Genomic DNA, 18,026 nt, shown 5'->3' with positions numbered 1-18,026 from the left:
CGTGCAAAGTAAGTCTGCATGTCTCTTACTAAGCCGCATAATCTCTTGGGTACACTGCGTGAGATGCCACAAACGCCGCAATGTGTCGCTTTCCGGATCATTGTCGGCTGCTCGCGCGCTTTGCGCAAGAGTGGACGGCACTGCACTTTTATGACTCTGCAAGGGTTGCTCGTCCTCGCAAGAATACGCCAACGGATGCTGCTTATGATTTTGCACATAAGCACATCGTAGTATGCACTTTGTTTCGGTAAAACTAACACATGTGCCCATAACATGAGTGGCGACGTTGCATCGGACCATAAGCTACCGCCAGTGTTGTCGACGTGTCTGGTAAGCCCACGATGTGCACACAACTACTGACTTTACACGAGGACTTCTATCCACCTTGTAACGCTTTGTTACAAAGTGGATGACCGCTTTGTTACAAGCTAGTAGGTGATTCCATCGCAGGAAATTGATTCCCAGAGCGCGCATTTCTGCAGGATTTTTTTCCAATGTTTTACTCGCGTGATGCCAACGGTTCATCTATTTATTCGGATAAAAATTTTGTTCATGTCGTTGCTGCTGGAATGGCTCAGCGGTTTTCCGGGTGAATGACGGCCTCTTCGACGTCATCGAGCACCAGAAACCGCCTGACCATCTTCCAGCAGTCTTCGCCCAGGTCGTACAGCTGGATGCGTCCGTCGTCACGAGGATGGCACACGACTCGCTCCTTGACGACGCTCGTGATGCGCATGTACGCGTCCAAGCTGGCGGTTCTTCGCAGATGGCGATGCGCCATACCACCGATTTCAACCACGCTGACCTCCACGAGCTCCGCAAGGTCTTCGAGGAGCTCGGCATGGCGCTTGCAGATGCGCTCCAAGGCTGCGTCGCTGTACCTGTTGGGAGTGAAAGAAAGGAATCTGGAATTCACCTGCCGAGACACCGTGTAACATGTTTACCACATATTCGTGAGTCTTTAGTTAGATAAAGTTTATCTTGCAATTCAACATGTGCACGTGTGCTGCGCATGTTGTCCCCCGAGATCAACCTATACGGGTCAGCACGGTGGTCCCGTTAGTGTGGATGCGTCATCCGCGCGGTGTATGGAAGTGTGCGGGGCCACTGCTTGTATATCGTCATTCTGCGCTCCGTAGCTGTAGGAAACGTTTGAATTTCCACGGGGAGGTTTCGTTCGTTTCTGCAGGGCCAAACGTACTGTACAAGCCCAGAGATATGCTTTTATTCCTATCCCGGCGACGCGGAAGATCGCAGAGAGTGGCTTGTCGGGTGTCGGTACCGAAAGGCGCCCACGATGGTGCGCAGCGATCACGCCGACCACGGTGGGTTTGAGCGTTCGTTGACGAAAAGTGCTGATGCTCCGTCAAATACGATAACACGTTTCACAGTCTTACGCTGTCATTTCCGCATCAATATTTGTTGTATGCGTAGTTGCTGCGCACTACGTGCGTGAATGCCGTTGCAGTCCGCGAAAGATCGTGGTGGCTTGGCCAGGGCTGCCAGACGTGATTTGCTTAGGCTTTTATGTACAGGCTGTTTCACACTTAGGGGAAATCTCGGAGCGCGTGGCATCGTGATGCGGCCAGCGCTGCAACCACGCGCAGTCAGCAGCTCGCGCGTGCGCAGATGTACAACTCTACACCCTTGAAGCGTCTGCGCACGCGCGAGCTGCTGCCGGTGCGCGATTGCAGCGCTAGTCGCATCACGATGCCAGGCGCTCCGAGATTTCCCCTAAGTATGAAACAGCCTGTACTTCTGCAAGTAAATAAATGGAGTCTCGAATCGTACAACTCTTTCTGCACCCTTCATGCGACACCATCGCAGAGAATGCAAGGTTTATTCGCGTTATCTGAGAGTCTTTTTAAACGATTTTCACTGGGCATTTATGTCGTTTGCACGTTTTCCGTCACGCTTGTTCATGTACGAGAAGCTTTCTCAGTGTCTCAAAGTATAAATATGATCCCTGAAACTCGTCGTCCTTGTGCTTGATCACGTAACGAGCAAAAGAATGTCGTTTCGCGAGTCAGAAATGGACGGACCATGTGAGCGATGAATGAATATGCGCGAGCGAGATTCACTGCTCATGTTTATATTGCCACGCGCGTTAACCAAAACTCTTTTGATGTACTCGCGTTTGAGCCACAAAAAACGCTTAGCTACGCTCGGTGCAGACCGCGCCGCAGTGCATGGGAAGCTTCACGGTTGTTTGAGAGCATTTTGTTGAGACTACGCACAGGACGCAAATAGTGAAGTTTATTCGAGAGCTTACGCGAACACCAGCAATAACGCTGGAAGGCTGTACGACTGCTTTATAAAAGACGACGCGCTTCGCCGATGATAAGATCACTCGACGGCCGACTACTGTTCACGCCGCTATCAGTTTACAGTGTGAATCGTTTGTAGTATACATAACCTTTCATTTTCCGGGCACAAGCTCGCCCTAATAAAAAGCTCAGTCTTGAAAACGCCGACTGTTGCGTTCGTCAACATCACGACCACGTAGCATTGCTTAAATTATTGCTTCGTTCATGACCCGGGCGCCCGCGAAGCGCTGACTCAAGCCGAAGCCGCGAAGAAGCAAACGCTAACCCGGATAGTCGAGCTAGCCGCAGGCAGAAGGTTCTACAGCCAGTGTACGGGCTGCTTTCCGAAACCAACAAGCAGCCCAAGACCGTGACATCGACCTCGATAACAACGATGACCACGTGGCCCCTATACATCGATCTGGCTACATCAACCCAGGGAGCCACCAACCTTCCACGGGTCATCACTCGAAGACCCGGAAAGCTGGCTTGAAAGCCACCATCACGTCGCCATTTTCAACAACTGGACCGATGACGACAAGCCACCGCGCGCTTATTTCGCCTTGGAAAACACCGCTCGAACATGGTTCGAGAACCGAGAGGCCACGCACAAAACGTGGGGTGCCATCCTTCCGTACGTGACTTTCGTATACAACACGGCCGTGCAAGAAACGACGCCGATGACGCCTTACAAGTTGATCTACGGAAGGAACCCGGCAATGACGCTCGACGCCATGCTACCCAACATCATCGACGAAGAAAACCTCGACGTCACCGTCTACCTTCAGTGCACCGAAGAAGCCAGACAGCTCGCCTGTCTGCGCATCAAGAACCAGCAAAAGAACGACAGCTGTCATTGCAATCTCCGACGGCGTCACATGAAATACCAACCGGGCGACCGTGTGTGGGTCTGGACGCCTTAACGCCGACGACGACATAGCGAGAACCTCCTTCGACGATACTTCGGACTATACAGGGTACTTCGACGCCTCGTCGCACTCAATTAAGAGGTTGTCCCCGACGGCATCACGAACTCTCAGCGGCACCGGGAACGCCCGAGGTCATGCATGTGGTGCGCCTTAAACCGTTCTGTGAGCGTTAAGGAAACTGAGGAGTCTAGTCTTTGCTTACTATGTTATTGTTCTTTCGCACTGCATGCATTGTTTCTTCTTCAAGAAACGCCGTGATGCTTTTTCAGAAGGGTGCATAGCCACGCGCGTTTATGAACTTTATTTTGATGCATTCGGATTTCAGCCACAAAAACATTTAGCAACGCACGACGCAGACCCCACCGCAATGCTTGAGAAGCTTCGCGATTGTTTGAGATCATTCTGTTAGGAACTTAAGATTACACACAGGACGCGAATAGTCAAGTTTATTCTAGAGCTTACGTGAGCACCAGCGATAACGGGAGAAGGTTCGACGGCGCTCCGCCAATGATCAGTTTACTCGACGGCCGACAACTGTATCCGCTGCTATTGGTTTACAGTCTGAATCGCTTGCACGTTGTCTTTTCATTTTCCGGGCTCAAGTTCGCCCAAATGAAAAGTTTAGCCTTGAACACGCCGACTACTGCCTTCGTCAAAGTAACGACCACGTAACAATACATTTGTTCTCTGAACCTTTTCAATGGATATTCCACAAATTAATCAGACCTAATATACTGCCAAAGTTGACGTTATCGCAGCCTTACTTTGCTCGAACTAACATGTTCAAGTTCAGTTTTTTTCCCCGTTCTATTGAAGACTGGAACTCATTACCTGGTTGTATTCGCTCACGCCCATCGCCCAATTTTGTAGCCGACATCCATGACATGCGTCTGTAATATACCCTCGTCTATTTGCTGTTGGTGTGATCTCTTGAGTAGCATTGTTTCTTTAATCTATTTTCAATCATGTTCATCACATGTTTGTGCACTTTTGACCTTGTATAATCACACATCTGTATTAGTTTGCCTGTTTACATAATTTTCATTGATGTTTGTTAAAATTCCGCGTATCTTTGTATACCCACTCCTGCCATAGCGCACTTAGCGCTGCAGTATGTGTAAATAAATAAATAAATAAATAAATAAATAATATTTGATTAGCAGAAGCTGCCTCGCAAGGTGCGATAAAACCAATTATGATACACGCCGCGGTCAACCATATCCGAATAACTTGAGATTTTAATACTACCCTGCAGGTCACGAGCAGTTCGAGTTGAGACTTTGTGGATTTTTCCTCAGCCCAAAAGGCTCCATCACGAATGTGACATGTACGGGGCCGTCAGAGCAAGACGTAGGCTAGCCTGCACTGCATTAAATCGTGTGGCGCGCCGGAACATCTTTGTCACCGTTGACGATACGCGTAACACAGTGCCCAACATGAGTCAGAATTGTGCTCGGAGGCAAGGGCACTGGGACACAAAATTACGAATGCTTCCCTGACAACGCGCTAGAAGGCGACAAGGGTGTGCGGTGCGGCGCTTTTACAATCCCGACCAACTCCAGCCGGCGACTGCAACGCCGCGGCGCGTCACGGCACGAAGTATTATGAGCAGCGCAGAGCTAGGGGCTTTTTTGACGACCGCTCGTGGCCTAGGCACTAAAATGCGCGAACGTCCCTAGCCATTTTAGTCCCTAGTAGTGGCTGGAGCGCGACATTTGTTTTCGTGGCCGCTACAGGGAGCGACCGCCGCGCCGCCACCCGATAGTGCCTGAAACGCACTTCTGGGCACTTTTTCTCCCTGAAGACGGCCGCTGGCCGAGGTACCGAGGAGGAGAACGCCCCTAGCTCCACTTGTCCCTAGCCGGATCGGCCTCTCGGAGAACGTGCTTCGCGCCGGTGTCAACTCACGCCAAGGTAAGTTCTTGCATTCCTTGTTCTGCGGTGTTTTCTACGCGCGACCAGGGCTTAGAGTCAGTGAGAGCTCGGGGGGGGGGGGCCCTTCCATTTCTTGGAGGGGCTGTATGTATGTGCGTAGGGCCCCCCCTCCAATGAAGGGAGACTTTAAGCCCTACGCGCGATGATGAAATTTCTCGCAGTACGCGTCTCTACTTAGAACTATTTTCATCGTGACAGTTTTTGTATTTCCTTAGAGCCTAGGAACACCGTTCAATTTGTGCGACAGAAACTTATGCAGCTTCCGTCTGACAATATTGTATGGGAACGGTTGAATACCGCTTGTAGTTACTTTCTTGCCCAGAGTTGAACTAGTAAAAGGTTTGGCCGCGCCTATAGTGCCGGCAGCCGGCATATTATCATGGGAAAAAAGTTGCCGGCAGTTTTTCCCTATTGGATGCCCATTACCATGTGACTTATCTGCCGGCACATTTCCGGTGAGCCTGTCGTGCCGGCAATACATGTGCATGATTGTGCATGATGCCCGTGTCACTGAGGCACTTTGCCTGGCTTCGAGAGACGTTTCATCGATGGTTTTCCACAAACGATACATTATTTTCCTGTTGCTCAGTGAAGGCCCTCTGCGCCCTTCGGGCGCGGAAACCTAATCGTGGCTTCGCCCTCGCTTCGCGAGTGCGGCCCTTTCGCTAACGCTCAATGGCCGGTTGGCAGGGTCTCCGTCACGCGCTACTGGCCGCTGTCGCGGCCACGCGCTGTTTAGCCCGCGCGCCTGCCCCGAAGGGGCAGGCGTTCGGGCTGGTTAACTTGAGGGGTCAAAGGACGCCCGAGGCTGGCATCTCCGGTATCACGAGGCCGCCAATCCATCGTCAATTTGACTGTGACTGCAGGAAACGTGCACTTCTTGCGTTACCAAGTGGCAGCGACCAGAAAAAGAGCCACGTTCACGTGGAGCGGCGCTACCGACTACACGTGCGGACAGCCGATAGCGTACGATCCGACACACGAACAAAAGCTCGAAAGGGGCCGTCCCGCAGAGGTCACATGGTCGCGGGCGGCCAATAGGAAAGAACTGCCGGTAACCGGTCGACCGATATAATTGACCGGCAGCCGGCAATATAGACACTAAAAGGTTGTGACACACTCTTATGAGAACGAATGCAATAAGCTAGGTCTTCGCTTTTATTTGCGCAGGTGCCCATGCTGCGAGTGCAGTCGTAACCCTTTGGAGTTGGATCCGAGCCCATGGATAAAGTTGGAGCTGTAGAGCTGTATTTAAGTACACTTTGTTCGTGCATATTCTTCGTTTGACCATTCCGAAATATGTCAGAAGTGGTGTACTAATCAGTGCACAGAACTTCATCTGCCAACGTTAAACAAAAAGCATTTCATAAAATTAATTAGCTGTAGTGTTCCCACTTCACTTGCTCATAGGCTTTTTTTTTCATTAGATTAATGGGCACAGCCACTGCTCTGCCAAGAAGCCAGACATGAAGTTCAAGGGGATACAGCTTTTGCATCGGTCTGGCTTTAATGAGGGCAACTTGCCCTGTGGTTGAAAATTTTATTTTCAAGCTCTTGTTCGAAGCTTTGCAGGAAGCTAACACATACAATAGGGCTGTTGTGGTTCAAAAAACATGGGCAGGATTACCTCTTAAAGTAAAAGAAATCTAGGCCAAAGGTTTACAGGTTAGTATGATTGAAAATTGGGTGAGTTGGTAACAATTCATAGCTAGTAGAGGTAAAACAGCACGAAATAACAGAGACCAAGGACGAGTACACACGACATGAGCGCTGACTTTCAACTGAAAAATTTATTGCATAATGTACTCTTACTGCGCATGCTCTTACAAGGCAAGAAACTCATGACGATGTTATGGCATTGAAGTGGTGTTCGCAGCCAAGAATATAGTTGGCGATATCTGCACAGCAGTGCGGAAAAAGGCCCAGTGGTGATGGATTCATATTTTATTAAGCACACGAATGTTTTTGTGCCATTGGCATTGTGTGCAGCATACCCTTCACGTGTGGAAGTGTTCACATTGGGCAATCGGGGGGATGCGTAAACTCGCAACTGAGGGAGCATCAAAATTCCCCGAAAAGTAATGTTTGCTTGACGCACTTGGCAATGCACTGCCAAGATTGCGGGTGCACCGCAGAATTTTCTAGAATGAGGATTCTTTTCCGCCACCACGGGGACCAGTTGACACGCGAAATCTTCGAGGCCCGCAAAATAGAGAAGCCAGGGCGTAACTGTGTCATTCAGTCTTCAATAGCCCTCCAGGAAAAGGAAATTTCTTTTTTAGATTTTTGTAATCGTTAACAGTGCTAAGATTACTAGCAAGAGCGAGCCGAAGAGCCCGGATGAAAGCACGCCAGTTTCATTACCATCTGCTATTGCCATGTATTAACAAACATCGCCATCCCGCAATATTTTCTGGCTGTTTTAGGTGAGCAGTTAGTGTGCAAGCTTCCTGAATTCTTCCATTGCATGCTATGTTCTATCATGAATTAGAGGCTCGAAACATCAAGTGCATCAACAGTTTCTTCCGTTGTTTGTTACTGAAAGCATGTTGTAGGGATGGGTAAGTTTCTGTATGAGATAGATTTTGCACATACCGCATATCCATTTGTACTCAAATTCTGCAAAAAGTTTCAGTATTATCATCGCCATCTTTCAAAGTAGCATTTGGCGTTGTTAGTTGCCTAGTTTCTGAAGGAAGAAAATAACTGGAAAGTGGTTTGCGTCTGTGGTTCGCAAATACCCCCAACTAGTTCCTGGACTCCAATCTCGAAGGTGATGCTTTACCTCCATGCAAATGCATCGACGTTTGAAAAAAAAATGACAGAATTCGCATAAGACCTGCATATTTTTGTTGGAATTCTTCGGTATTACTTTTGATGTTGTTAACTGGTTTATTTGTAAAGAAAAAGGCTGCTCAATTACCTTGTCTGCAATCGGTGCACTGAGTTTGTGTGCTATGCCTAATTTGGCAGTTGCAGGGTGGTAAGGCATAGCCTTTGAGATAGTAGACTTGTCTACCATCTTTCTGGTGCTCCTGCCATGGGCATTCACATTCACATCGTGCCATGGGCACGATGCATTCACATTCCAGTGGACATTTGCTGGCTAGCGCATCCTCTTGCCAAAGTCCAACATCAGGGGAAAGTGCAGTGCTGCATGTCTGGAAAAAGGTTCATTGACTAAACACTAAGCGATGTCTGCCAAGGCGTCTAGCTTGCAAAGTGCAAAGAGAGAGTAAGCTTGCTCTAACAAACATAGCAATGGTTATGAAAATGATAATGCGCATTTGTAAGTACATACTATCATAGTGCGCTATGTACAAAACAAGTAACCAACTCAGGCGTGCCGAGTTTTAAATAGAATAGGTGTATTATGTCCGGTACCGCCTCACACAAGAAACGCCTGCTGGTGTGCCATACCCTTCTACCTATGAACTTGCAGCAGTTGGGGACCTATTAATTGCACCGTGGCACTGATAACAATGTGGACTTTCTAGAACAAATGGCTCGGCAGCTACAAAAGTGGGCTTGCAAAGAAACGTATAATGCAGATGGCACTTTCATCGGTACTAAAGGTTTTGAAAACGCGCAAATGCTTCACAAGCTCGCCCTCGGATGCGTGAACATTTCTAAAGACACCGTGTGTGTCACTTATAAGGATTTGTGCAGGTGGTATAAATAACCATTCCGGCATCGCAGAAAGTGTCAAAAACATGCTTGGAAAATGTTCCGATTTGACGTAATTTCTGAAACAAGCTGCTGCATGCATATGTTTGACTGACTTCATTGTGCGTTTTGCATGCAGGACGAAATTAGCATTCTGGGTATTTCCATAACCAGGACACAATTGTGAGACATACTGTTGTGGAGGAACTCGTTGATTTTGCCTACCCGGGATTACAACTAAATTTAATTGCACTGTGTGAGACAATATCAACTGTTCAGTTGCACCTGCTTTTGGCTGTTACAAGTTTAGTGCTGTTTACCAATGTTTCACTGCTGCGCTTATGTGTATTTTGTGGTTGAAATTGCTTTAATTTTAAAGGAGTACTGACACGATTTTGAGACATCGCAAAAGGGACATTTTTGGTTTCCTTGGTATGCAGTGTCAACGATGTACACACACCGGAGTCGGAGAGCACGTATAAAATATTTTATTTGACTTTGGGGGGGATCGGAGATCTCTGTTCGTTCCGCGTTTGTTCTGGCGGTGTTACGTCACAAAAGTGGGCGGTCCGCAGCTCTCTTCCGCCGAGAGGAAGAGGACAGCCAATCGTCAAGCGGTGAGCGGCGAGCTTTCCGGAAGTAGACGCGCATCGTTTGTCCTCGGCAAGGGGACCGTATATTTCAAAACGAATTGTTTCTCGCCATCTAATAAATACAGTTGTTATACGAAAAGATATTGTTTTTCTTTTCAAGCTCAAACAGTTTCTGAAACAGCAATAAATTTGAGCGCTGATATTTATTGGTGTTAGTTTTTCTAACGTGCTCGCTACGTGAAGTCGCGCACGCGAAAAAAAAAAAGAGAAAAGTAGCGGTTGGCGCAGTTTTTCAAGATGTCGTCCCACCGAAATGTCTGGCATGGCTCCCGGGTGTCGAATCGTCAAAAGGAGCTTCTGCTGGCTTTTATAAAAGAGCACCCACAGATACCTACGCCGTCGTGCCCACTGGGGCCGTCGTTCACGAGTGAGGACCGGGACGACACGTGGCAGTAGCTGGTAGCGCTTTTGAACTAAGAAGTCCCTGCGCGTAAGACCACAGCCCAGTGGCAGGCCCGTTCATTTTGTTCGCACTGTTCGTTTCGAGAACAGAAAGCGACGCCGCACTCGCTCATGTCTTCAAACGCATCTCGCACCTCCAACCGCAAGAGAAGCACACGTCGCAAGCGCCATTTTCTCAAAATCAGCTGTTGCGGCAGCCGCAACCGCCGCATCATGCCGTGCGAAGCCGTTTGTTCGCTCGAGAGAACGCGTGCGAACGGTCTCGCGCTCCGTTCGTTTGTAGCAGACGACATGCTCGTTATGACGCGGTATGACGTCACCAAAAAATAAAAGATCAAGCAAAAAGGAAAATAGCTACGCCCCTCAGAGACGTGGTTTTTTCCGGCTTCGGCCAATCGCGTACGCCGCCAGAATGGGTACAGTACGAACGGCGCAGAACAGAGATCTTCGATCTCCCCACTCGTTATGCCGCGATATGACGTCACCAAAAAAGAAAAGATCAAGCAAAAAAAAAGAAATGGCGACACCCCCCGGCCTTGAGTGGCATCTGCCGCTTCAGCCAATCAGAGCGCTTGTTCTTCCCCAGGAGAACGAACAAGCGGAACGAACAGATGTCCTATTGCCCCCTTTGAAGTTTTCGTCGCTGAGCATCTGCAAGCCAGCCACAGTGTAATGGACATTATCCTGACGAGTCAAGACAGTTCCCCCCCCCCCCCCAGAGTTTGCAAGCTCTGCATCCTGCATGCAGCCTATATCGTAGAAATCACTGTCAGGGTCACTGGACAACAATTCACTTATCGTTGTTTATGTGCACCACGGGCAGATGACGGATTTCCCGCTAGTACGTTGCAAGTTTCTGTATCCCAGTGATGTCACGCTGCTATGAAACGTCACCGAGAAGCCGCCCCCTCGATATCGAAACTGAAAGGGTCTTTTTAAGGTAGCGATAAATAAAATATATACAATGCATTCCCAGGCATCGCAATACTCGTTTTAGGTTTCTCGACACCAGTATTTTTATTTAGAGCATCGATCCGAAAATTTTTAAAATTCATGTCAGTACTCCTTTAGCATATCTTTTTTCCTGTCTGTACTCATAAGTGACCTCAACTCACTTGGTAAGAATCTTTAGCACATAAGCGACACAAGGACGAAAAGGGGGGGGGGGGGGACAACGTCTGCACTAACTTTCAACGAAATGGTTTATTGCACACGAGGGCACTAATTAGACACAGTGGTGGTGCCCTCGCGCTTGACCAAGATATCATGCAGAGAGATATGTCTTTTTCTGTTTTATTTTGACAAAATATATGGCACACTATAATCACTTCGCGAACTACTACACATTCAATACAGTCAATTCTTTATTCGAGGATAGTTGCGGAGTGCTAACCCAATTGGTATCCACTTTTACCATTTTTGTAGCTTCTATTATCAGTCTCGTTAGTTCAACTCTATTAGCTGATGAAACCTTTGTGTCCTGAAAGAAAGGTTCACACTCTCATGCCCTACACTGTGATGTCAGCCATCCATCATTGCATTTGTTCACAAGATTACAGTGCTCTCTTAACCTATCATTCATGCAGTGGCCCATTTCCTGACATACCACTTACCACATGAAAGAGGTATCTGATAATCGACAGCTTCTCAGCATGTCCTATGTCGTTTTGTGCAAGCAATTGTCTTCTTTGGTGCTTGACTACTAATTCTGCAAATCGATTTCAGCTTTCATGGAGCTGAAAAACTACTTGTACATTAGCACGTGATGCCATCCTTTCCATAACTGTAGTTGGATAGCGTAACAACTCAACAGGACACACAGCACATGGGAAAGGTTCGCACACAATGCGTCACACAAACAGAAGTGTAAGTCATAAAAGGCTTAATTAGGAAGTACCGCTCCATTGCTCTAGTTGGCTGTTCCAACAGTGATGTCGCTCAAACAAGAATAGCTGATGTGCCATACTTGCACAAAATTTAGCACTACATAATAAGGTTGGTGTCATACAAATGTGCAAATAGTTTTCCAGCTCTATGAAAGCTGAAATCCATTTGCAGAATTTGCAGTCAAGCACGAAAGAAGACAACTGCTAGTAAGAAAACGATATAGGATGTGGTTTGCGGAATGTAGACAAGGTGTTGCTTATCAGATACCTCTTTTCTGCAGTAAGCAGTATGCTGGGCAAATAAGCAGCTGCATGAATGATAGGTTAAGATAGCATTGTAATGTGTGAACCTTTCTTGCAGAACACAAAGGTTTTATCAACCAATAGAGCTGAAGTAACGAGATGTATAATACTATTAGCTGCAGGAATTGCAAGAATTGGGTACCAATCGTGTTAGCACTCTGTCCCTGTCTTTGTCGGATAACGAATCTGCTTTCTTGAATGTGCAATAGTTCGTTAGTTGATTAACGTTACGTACGTCTTGTAAAAATGAAGCGGAAAAATACAAATCTCTGTGCATGGCTGCTTGGTGCAGTGTGAGGGCACCAATGCTGTATAAATGTTTGCCTCGTGTGCAATAAACGATTTTGTTTAAAGTCAGCGCATGTGTTGTGTCTCTTCATTTTTCTCCTCGTGTTGCTTATGTGCAAAAAATTCTTAGTATGTTGCCAACTAGGCTGAATTTTTCCTTAAACCTCTGTCACCCTGTGCTGCATCGTCTATTGTCTTTTGACCAAACTATAGCCTCTTGTTTTTTTTGGTACGCAGGTGTATGTGCATGTTTGACTGAAACATTTTTTTTTATTTAAGATGTCTTTTGTGTGCAGGATGAAATTAGAATTCCAGATATTCCCAAAACCACAATGTGATTGTGACACACAGTGCTGTGGAGGAGCTCGTTAATTTTGCCTACCCTAGATTCTTTAACATATCTAGATTTACTTCATTAAGCGAGACAAAATCAGCTGTTCAACCGCCCCTGCTTTTGGCATTTACAAATGTTCGACAATTCGACAAAGTATTGCTCCTGTGCTTGTGTGTTTGCCAAGTCAACCTTCCGATTTTTGTTGTGGTGATACATGCCAGCTCGATGGAGACACCTTGTACTTATTGTGCCTTTTGCGCGCAGGTTTTTGGACAAAGTAATCAATTCCATAGCTCTTCCTATGCCAAGTGGCCAGCATAATGGTTGGAATTTCTACAATAAAGGTTATGATCGACAACATTTGTTGAAATTTTGTATTTACTTTTGGAAGCGCAGTATAACGCATTCCATGCAACATTACTAATGAAAATGAGTCGACTTAAAATGCTTATGTTGTCTGGAGCGGAATGGATTAAGCGAGTGCCATGTCGGAATAAACAGCATTAACTAATTCTTTGGACAAAAGAACACCGATTTTGCTGATATGAAAAAATCTTGTACACGGGGTGTTGCTGGAGCTGTTTTGACAAGCTTACTTGTCGTCTTCGTGGCTGCAACTTTGAGACAAGCCTTGTCGAAATGTTGGCTCCAGTGACACCCTAGTCAAAGCGTTGTACCATGCCAGCATTTCACAATCAAAAGTTTTAGCTGTTCACTGTTAGCCTGTTACACCCCGGTGGCGCAAGCTGAGGCATTTATTTTATGTTTTTCTTTATGCCTCAACATAACTTCTATCATAAGTGATAACTAAAGGGAAGCCTGCATAATATGGCATCGGATTAATTTCTGGAGCTTCTCTAGCCAGCAAAATTGATAATCCAAAAATGGCAGAAGTTCAGGGGAAGATGGAGGCTTGAAAAGGTGAAAAATTCTTGGACACGGAGTGTCGCTGGAGTCAGCGTTTCGACAAGCAGTCTTGTCTTCTTCAAGGGTGAAAATTGCTGCTGAATGAAAGAAATCGACGCAGAAACCACTGTTTGACACCCTTATTTTAGCCAAATGGCGCATAAGTGTTTTAAAATATAGCAAAAGACCCCATATCTCCCGTGGAGAAAAGTTCTCTAGATTTCTTTTCATCGAAGTGAGTGGGTCGGCGGCCATATATGACGGGAGGCGCTCAAGGATAGATTTCGGTTTCGGTTCTTGACTGCGCGAAGCGCCACCTGCTTCCTGCAACTGGTGTCATGGAGACTTCCTGTTTAACTTTTTGAAATTCCAAGCGATTGCAACCTTTCCTTGCACTGTTGTACTTGATATTGTGGATGTATGCGCCCGTGTACGTTATGGTTATATTAGGCACCATAGGGGATATCAAGCATCGAAATTTGATGTGCGACACTTTGCCCTTTGCCACTTGAAGGTAAGCAAAACACCACTACAACTGCATCCTGCACGAAGTTCCTGCTGCCTGCGTAGTGAAGCAAATATGTATCGTTTTTACGGCGACCGCTGTCCTTGCATCTGGGCACGACGTAGGCGGGATCGACTCCCCCCATATCGCGTAAACTATAGCGACTGAGACATGCCTCTTTATCGTAGAAGAAAGTGAGCCGCGTCAATACGGACACTAAGAGAACCAGACATCGTGTCTTCGGCAGGGTTCTGTTTGGTGTCGCAGAAGTCCGTGGTATGCCCGTGTCACTGGGGCGCACGTAACCCACGAGCCGCTTCGCCCTTCTCAGGATTTTGCCAGCGTCAGTCTAGCAACAGACTTCTGGGACACGAAACAGAACCCTGCCGTGTCTTCTCATATGTCGGCGTTTGACGCTTTTCCTTTCATTAAAGACGGATGCCTACCTCTAGAAACTTTCTGTCGTTCTTTGTGTTTATATTCTGCCCTTTTCACCGGACTTTGAAACGAGTTCCCATTCGTTCGTCAACTGACGCAACGTGCAGAATGTTGCCTTTGCCTTGTTCGCAAAAAAAAAGATATTCAATACCACGCCATCGGAGGGGCCCGTGAAGGCATAAAATCCGTCAAAAAGAAATTGACATGCTTCCTGAAGTCTGAAAGGGCTAGCTTATTTTCTGCATCGCAAGAAGCCAGTCACGTGTTTGGCGCTACAGGGGACCCTCCACGGGCTGCTGCGGCTACTATCCCAGCCTTTAAATCCGTTCCACTCCTAGCGTGAGTGCGTCGATACAGCTGTGGCAGACGGTCTACGATGCTTACATGGAATGCTGCAAGCTGTGTACATTGAAATTGTTTTATTTTTACATGTACATAAAATACAATGCGTGCATGCAGAACAAACGAGGCAGGGTGGCATGGCTCATCTATTTACATCACCACCACATCGGGAACCAATGACACTGTTTGCATGAATGACATTCCCCACCAAGCGAAGGTGACCGAAGACATAGGTGTAAGTGCAGTCTTCATATATTACACCATTTAGAGCCTACCAGGCGACATGGTTTAGACAGTCTGTTACCATAAGGACCTACCAACATTGTGCATTTGTACAGAGCTGTCTATGCTTTCAGCGTGTCTTTAACTTGAGACATTTAAAATTATTTCCTTTATATGATAGATAAGAAGAGATTCACATGATGCTCCCATATGTTAAGTTGGTCTGGTTTATTGCATGACTTGCTACACCAGGTATCAGGTGATGACTGGTGCACGCAATGGTCGCATACGCACAGATGCCTACAGTCACACACAAACAGATATGCACTAAGAAGTTACTCATTGTGTTTCGTTGGGGCTTGTTGTTTTTGGGAATACCAGCAGCCCTTTCATGTTGCACGGCACACTGGCTGAGAAGCTGCCACAGCTCAAGCTCGCTGCTGTGCTGCCCTCAGAATCTGCCACACTAGCTGCAGCACTGCCATTCACACAGGACATGTGTTAGGTCTTTGAAAATCACATGTGGAGCACAACTGAGAGTCTGACTAAAATTTTAAATATGAAGCATTTAATAGTGAACCAGTGCCTGTCTCTTGGTCTGTCTATCTATCGATCTAATCTACTCCATCTATCTTCTAGCTGCCCTTATCCGGCTGCTCTCATGGCCACTTCCGTAACTGGTATTGGGCGTAAGGCATACCACTGGAAGAGCAGACGCCATCTTTGGTGCAACGTGCTAGGCAGGCTCACGTGGTCATAGCAGCTGCTTAGTCTGCTACGGGAGTACCAGAGCGAGCTGAAAACAAAACTTCAGAATGCCACCTGCGCTGTAATTCTGAGTGAGTGGGGAGGTTTTCCCGCTGTTGCTGTGCGCTCGACAACACTTGAAAGAAAGCACTACATTATGTAGCCACTGTCTTTGAAGGAGTTTTGTATGGTAGGCCAATGCTCAGCGCAGGGCGTACGCTATGGAGCCTGCTGCCAGCTTTCACATGTGTCCGCAGAGTAAGAAGGTGCATGAATCTGCGATTGAAAAACTTGGAAATCGTAAACAGCTATTGGCCACAACAAGCACGTGCATCCAGCACTTCAGCAAGGAAGATTTCTGCTTTGACGTGGGGCTGCGATGTTCGGTGAGTAGCAGAAAGCACTCACTGAGACTCGCCTGTGAACACTACCCAGCTAATGATGCTTTTCTCCCGCAAGGTGGCCCATACGTTTCTTACCTCCATATCGCCCCGAGCTGATGGGCTTGTAATTTTTCAATTTCTTGATGTCCCGTTTTATTCAAACACTTATTTGCAAAGCATGATTACAACAAAAAAGGATATACAGAAGAGGGTCCCTCGGTCATGAGACCATACCATGACCCCCTGCACATGATTATTGGGTACAAATTACAAATAGGTACATAAGCTAATTGTACCGAAAACAAAAAAAAGTTACATTAATACAAGACATTGACAAACAAAGCTTATAAGTACATAAAACTGTATAGTAATGTCATACATAATTAAGGCAATGTTCACGTTCAAAGATTTCAGTACACTCACACTAAAGAGGCATTGCATATACAAACTGGCCAGTTTTTCAAGAACAGTGTGCCCCCGTCTTTAAACAGATCTGCTGTTACCTGGCGTGTTATCGCAGAGCAGTGCTATTACTTTTTTATGCTTTTCCTCGCCATAGCCGTCTGGCACTGCTGAAAAATTCCTGGGCTGCATTTTTTGACCAATGGCAGACGGCTGATGGCGGCACAGGGCACAAGAAAACTAATAGCATCACTCTACACTAACACCCCTGATCATAACCGGCTGCTTTGCCCCACTGCATTCCCTCTAAGGCTTTCTTTCCTTCATGTTAAAGCTGCTTTAGACACAAAAAAAGAAGACGCACACCAAGAGAAGATGATAGGACTGGGCACCACTCACAGCTGCTTTAATTCCCAGAAACCACACACACATATGTACCACCAATTCGCGCCTGCGCAACAAACATCCATTTGAAGATCAGGGGAAATACAATAACACATGCTCAATAGACTTTTTCTCGGCTTTATATAACACTACTGATGTATCACTAACACACAAACTGTCTTGCTTTCTTATGTAAAAAGCTTCCATCAATTCTCTTGCTTTTGTGTCTTTGCTCCTGGCAAAATCTTCTCTAGGGGTATGTTTTTTTGTGCATGAAGCGGTTTTAACATGAACAGGTACCAATTCTTTTAACAAGAAGTTTTCGTTCCTTCATCTGCCATTGCTGGTGAAATTCCTCTGGACTGCTACTACTATTATTACTGCCATTGCTGTCCTGGCTGATCTCTGTAGTACATCATGGCTGCTTTGACTACCTTATACATATTGGTAGTGAAATTGCCTTACCTTTCTCTTCGTGCATACACCTGGTTTTTGCCTGTGCCCAATTTTCTCTTCACTGCTTTTAGGCTTCTTCTGTTCTTTACAGCATGTTCAATTCTTTCCATATTGCACCTTCTTATGTTGGCTACCTTACTCTTGTTTACTGTCTATTGGGTTGGAAGCTTTCATGCTTTGGTGTTTCTTCATGTGGCAGTAAACAACCTCGTGGTCCAAAATTTCTGATGGAGAGATAAATGCGCACTTGTACGATGTGAACATGTTGCTGCAAGAATTTTGCGAATAAGTGCTGTAATAAGGAAGGCTCTCTCTACGTGAAAGTGCCCGTTAAGTTATGGACATTGCTATTGCAGATCGCATATATTGATGCAACGAGAATATCAGCATCTTCCTTGTTGTACATCTCTAAAATATCTTTGAACATAGCCATTTCCATCTTGAAGTGGTACATCCTTTGGTCATCTTGCTGTGTTGCTTCTGAAATGCCAATAAAAGTTACAATGCGGAAAGCTCGCTTTTTTTGTTTATTTGAAGAC

At 46.5% G+C, this 18,026-nt stretch overlaps 1 protein-coding gene across 1 annotated transcript in view; it reads right to left on the bottom strand.

Annotated features, from left to right (window-relative positions):
- Positions 1–493: 493 nt before the first annotated feature.
- The window catches only part of LOC125757269 (gastrula zinc finger protein XlCGF52.1-like), a 158,657-nt gene continuing 141,124 nt past the window's right edge, over positions 494–18,026 (bottom strand). Inside the window, exon 4 of the mRNA XM_049412706.1 lies at positions 494–881. Within this exon, the coding sequence (XP_049268663.1) occupies positions 526–881 (356 nt within the window). The 3' untranslated portion in view covers positions 494–525. The remainder of the gene's footprint in view (positions 882–18,026) is intronic.

This window comes from Rhipicephalus sanguineus, chromosome 2, assembly GCF_013339695.2.
Source record: "Rhipicephalus sanguineus isolate Rsan-2018 chromosome 2, BIME_Rsan_1.4, whole genome shotgun sequence".
NCBI classification, from domain to species: domain Eukaryota; kingdom Metazoa; phylum Arthropoda; class Arachnida; order Ixodida; family Ixodidae; genus Rhipicephalus; species Rhipicephalus sanguineus.
The sequence above is the reverse complement of the archived record's forward strand: the minus strand, read 5'-3'. Positions and strand labels throughout refer to the sequence as shown.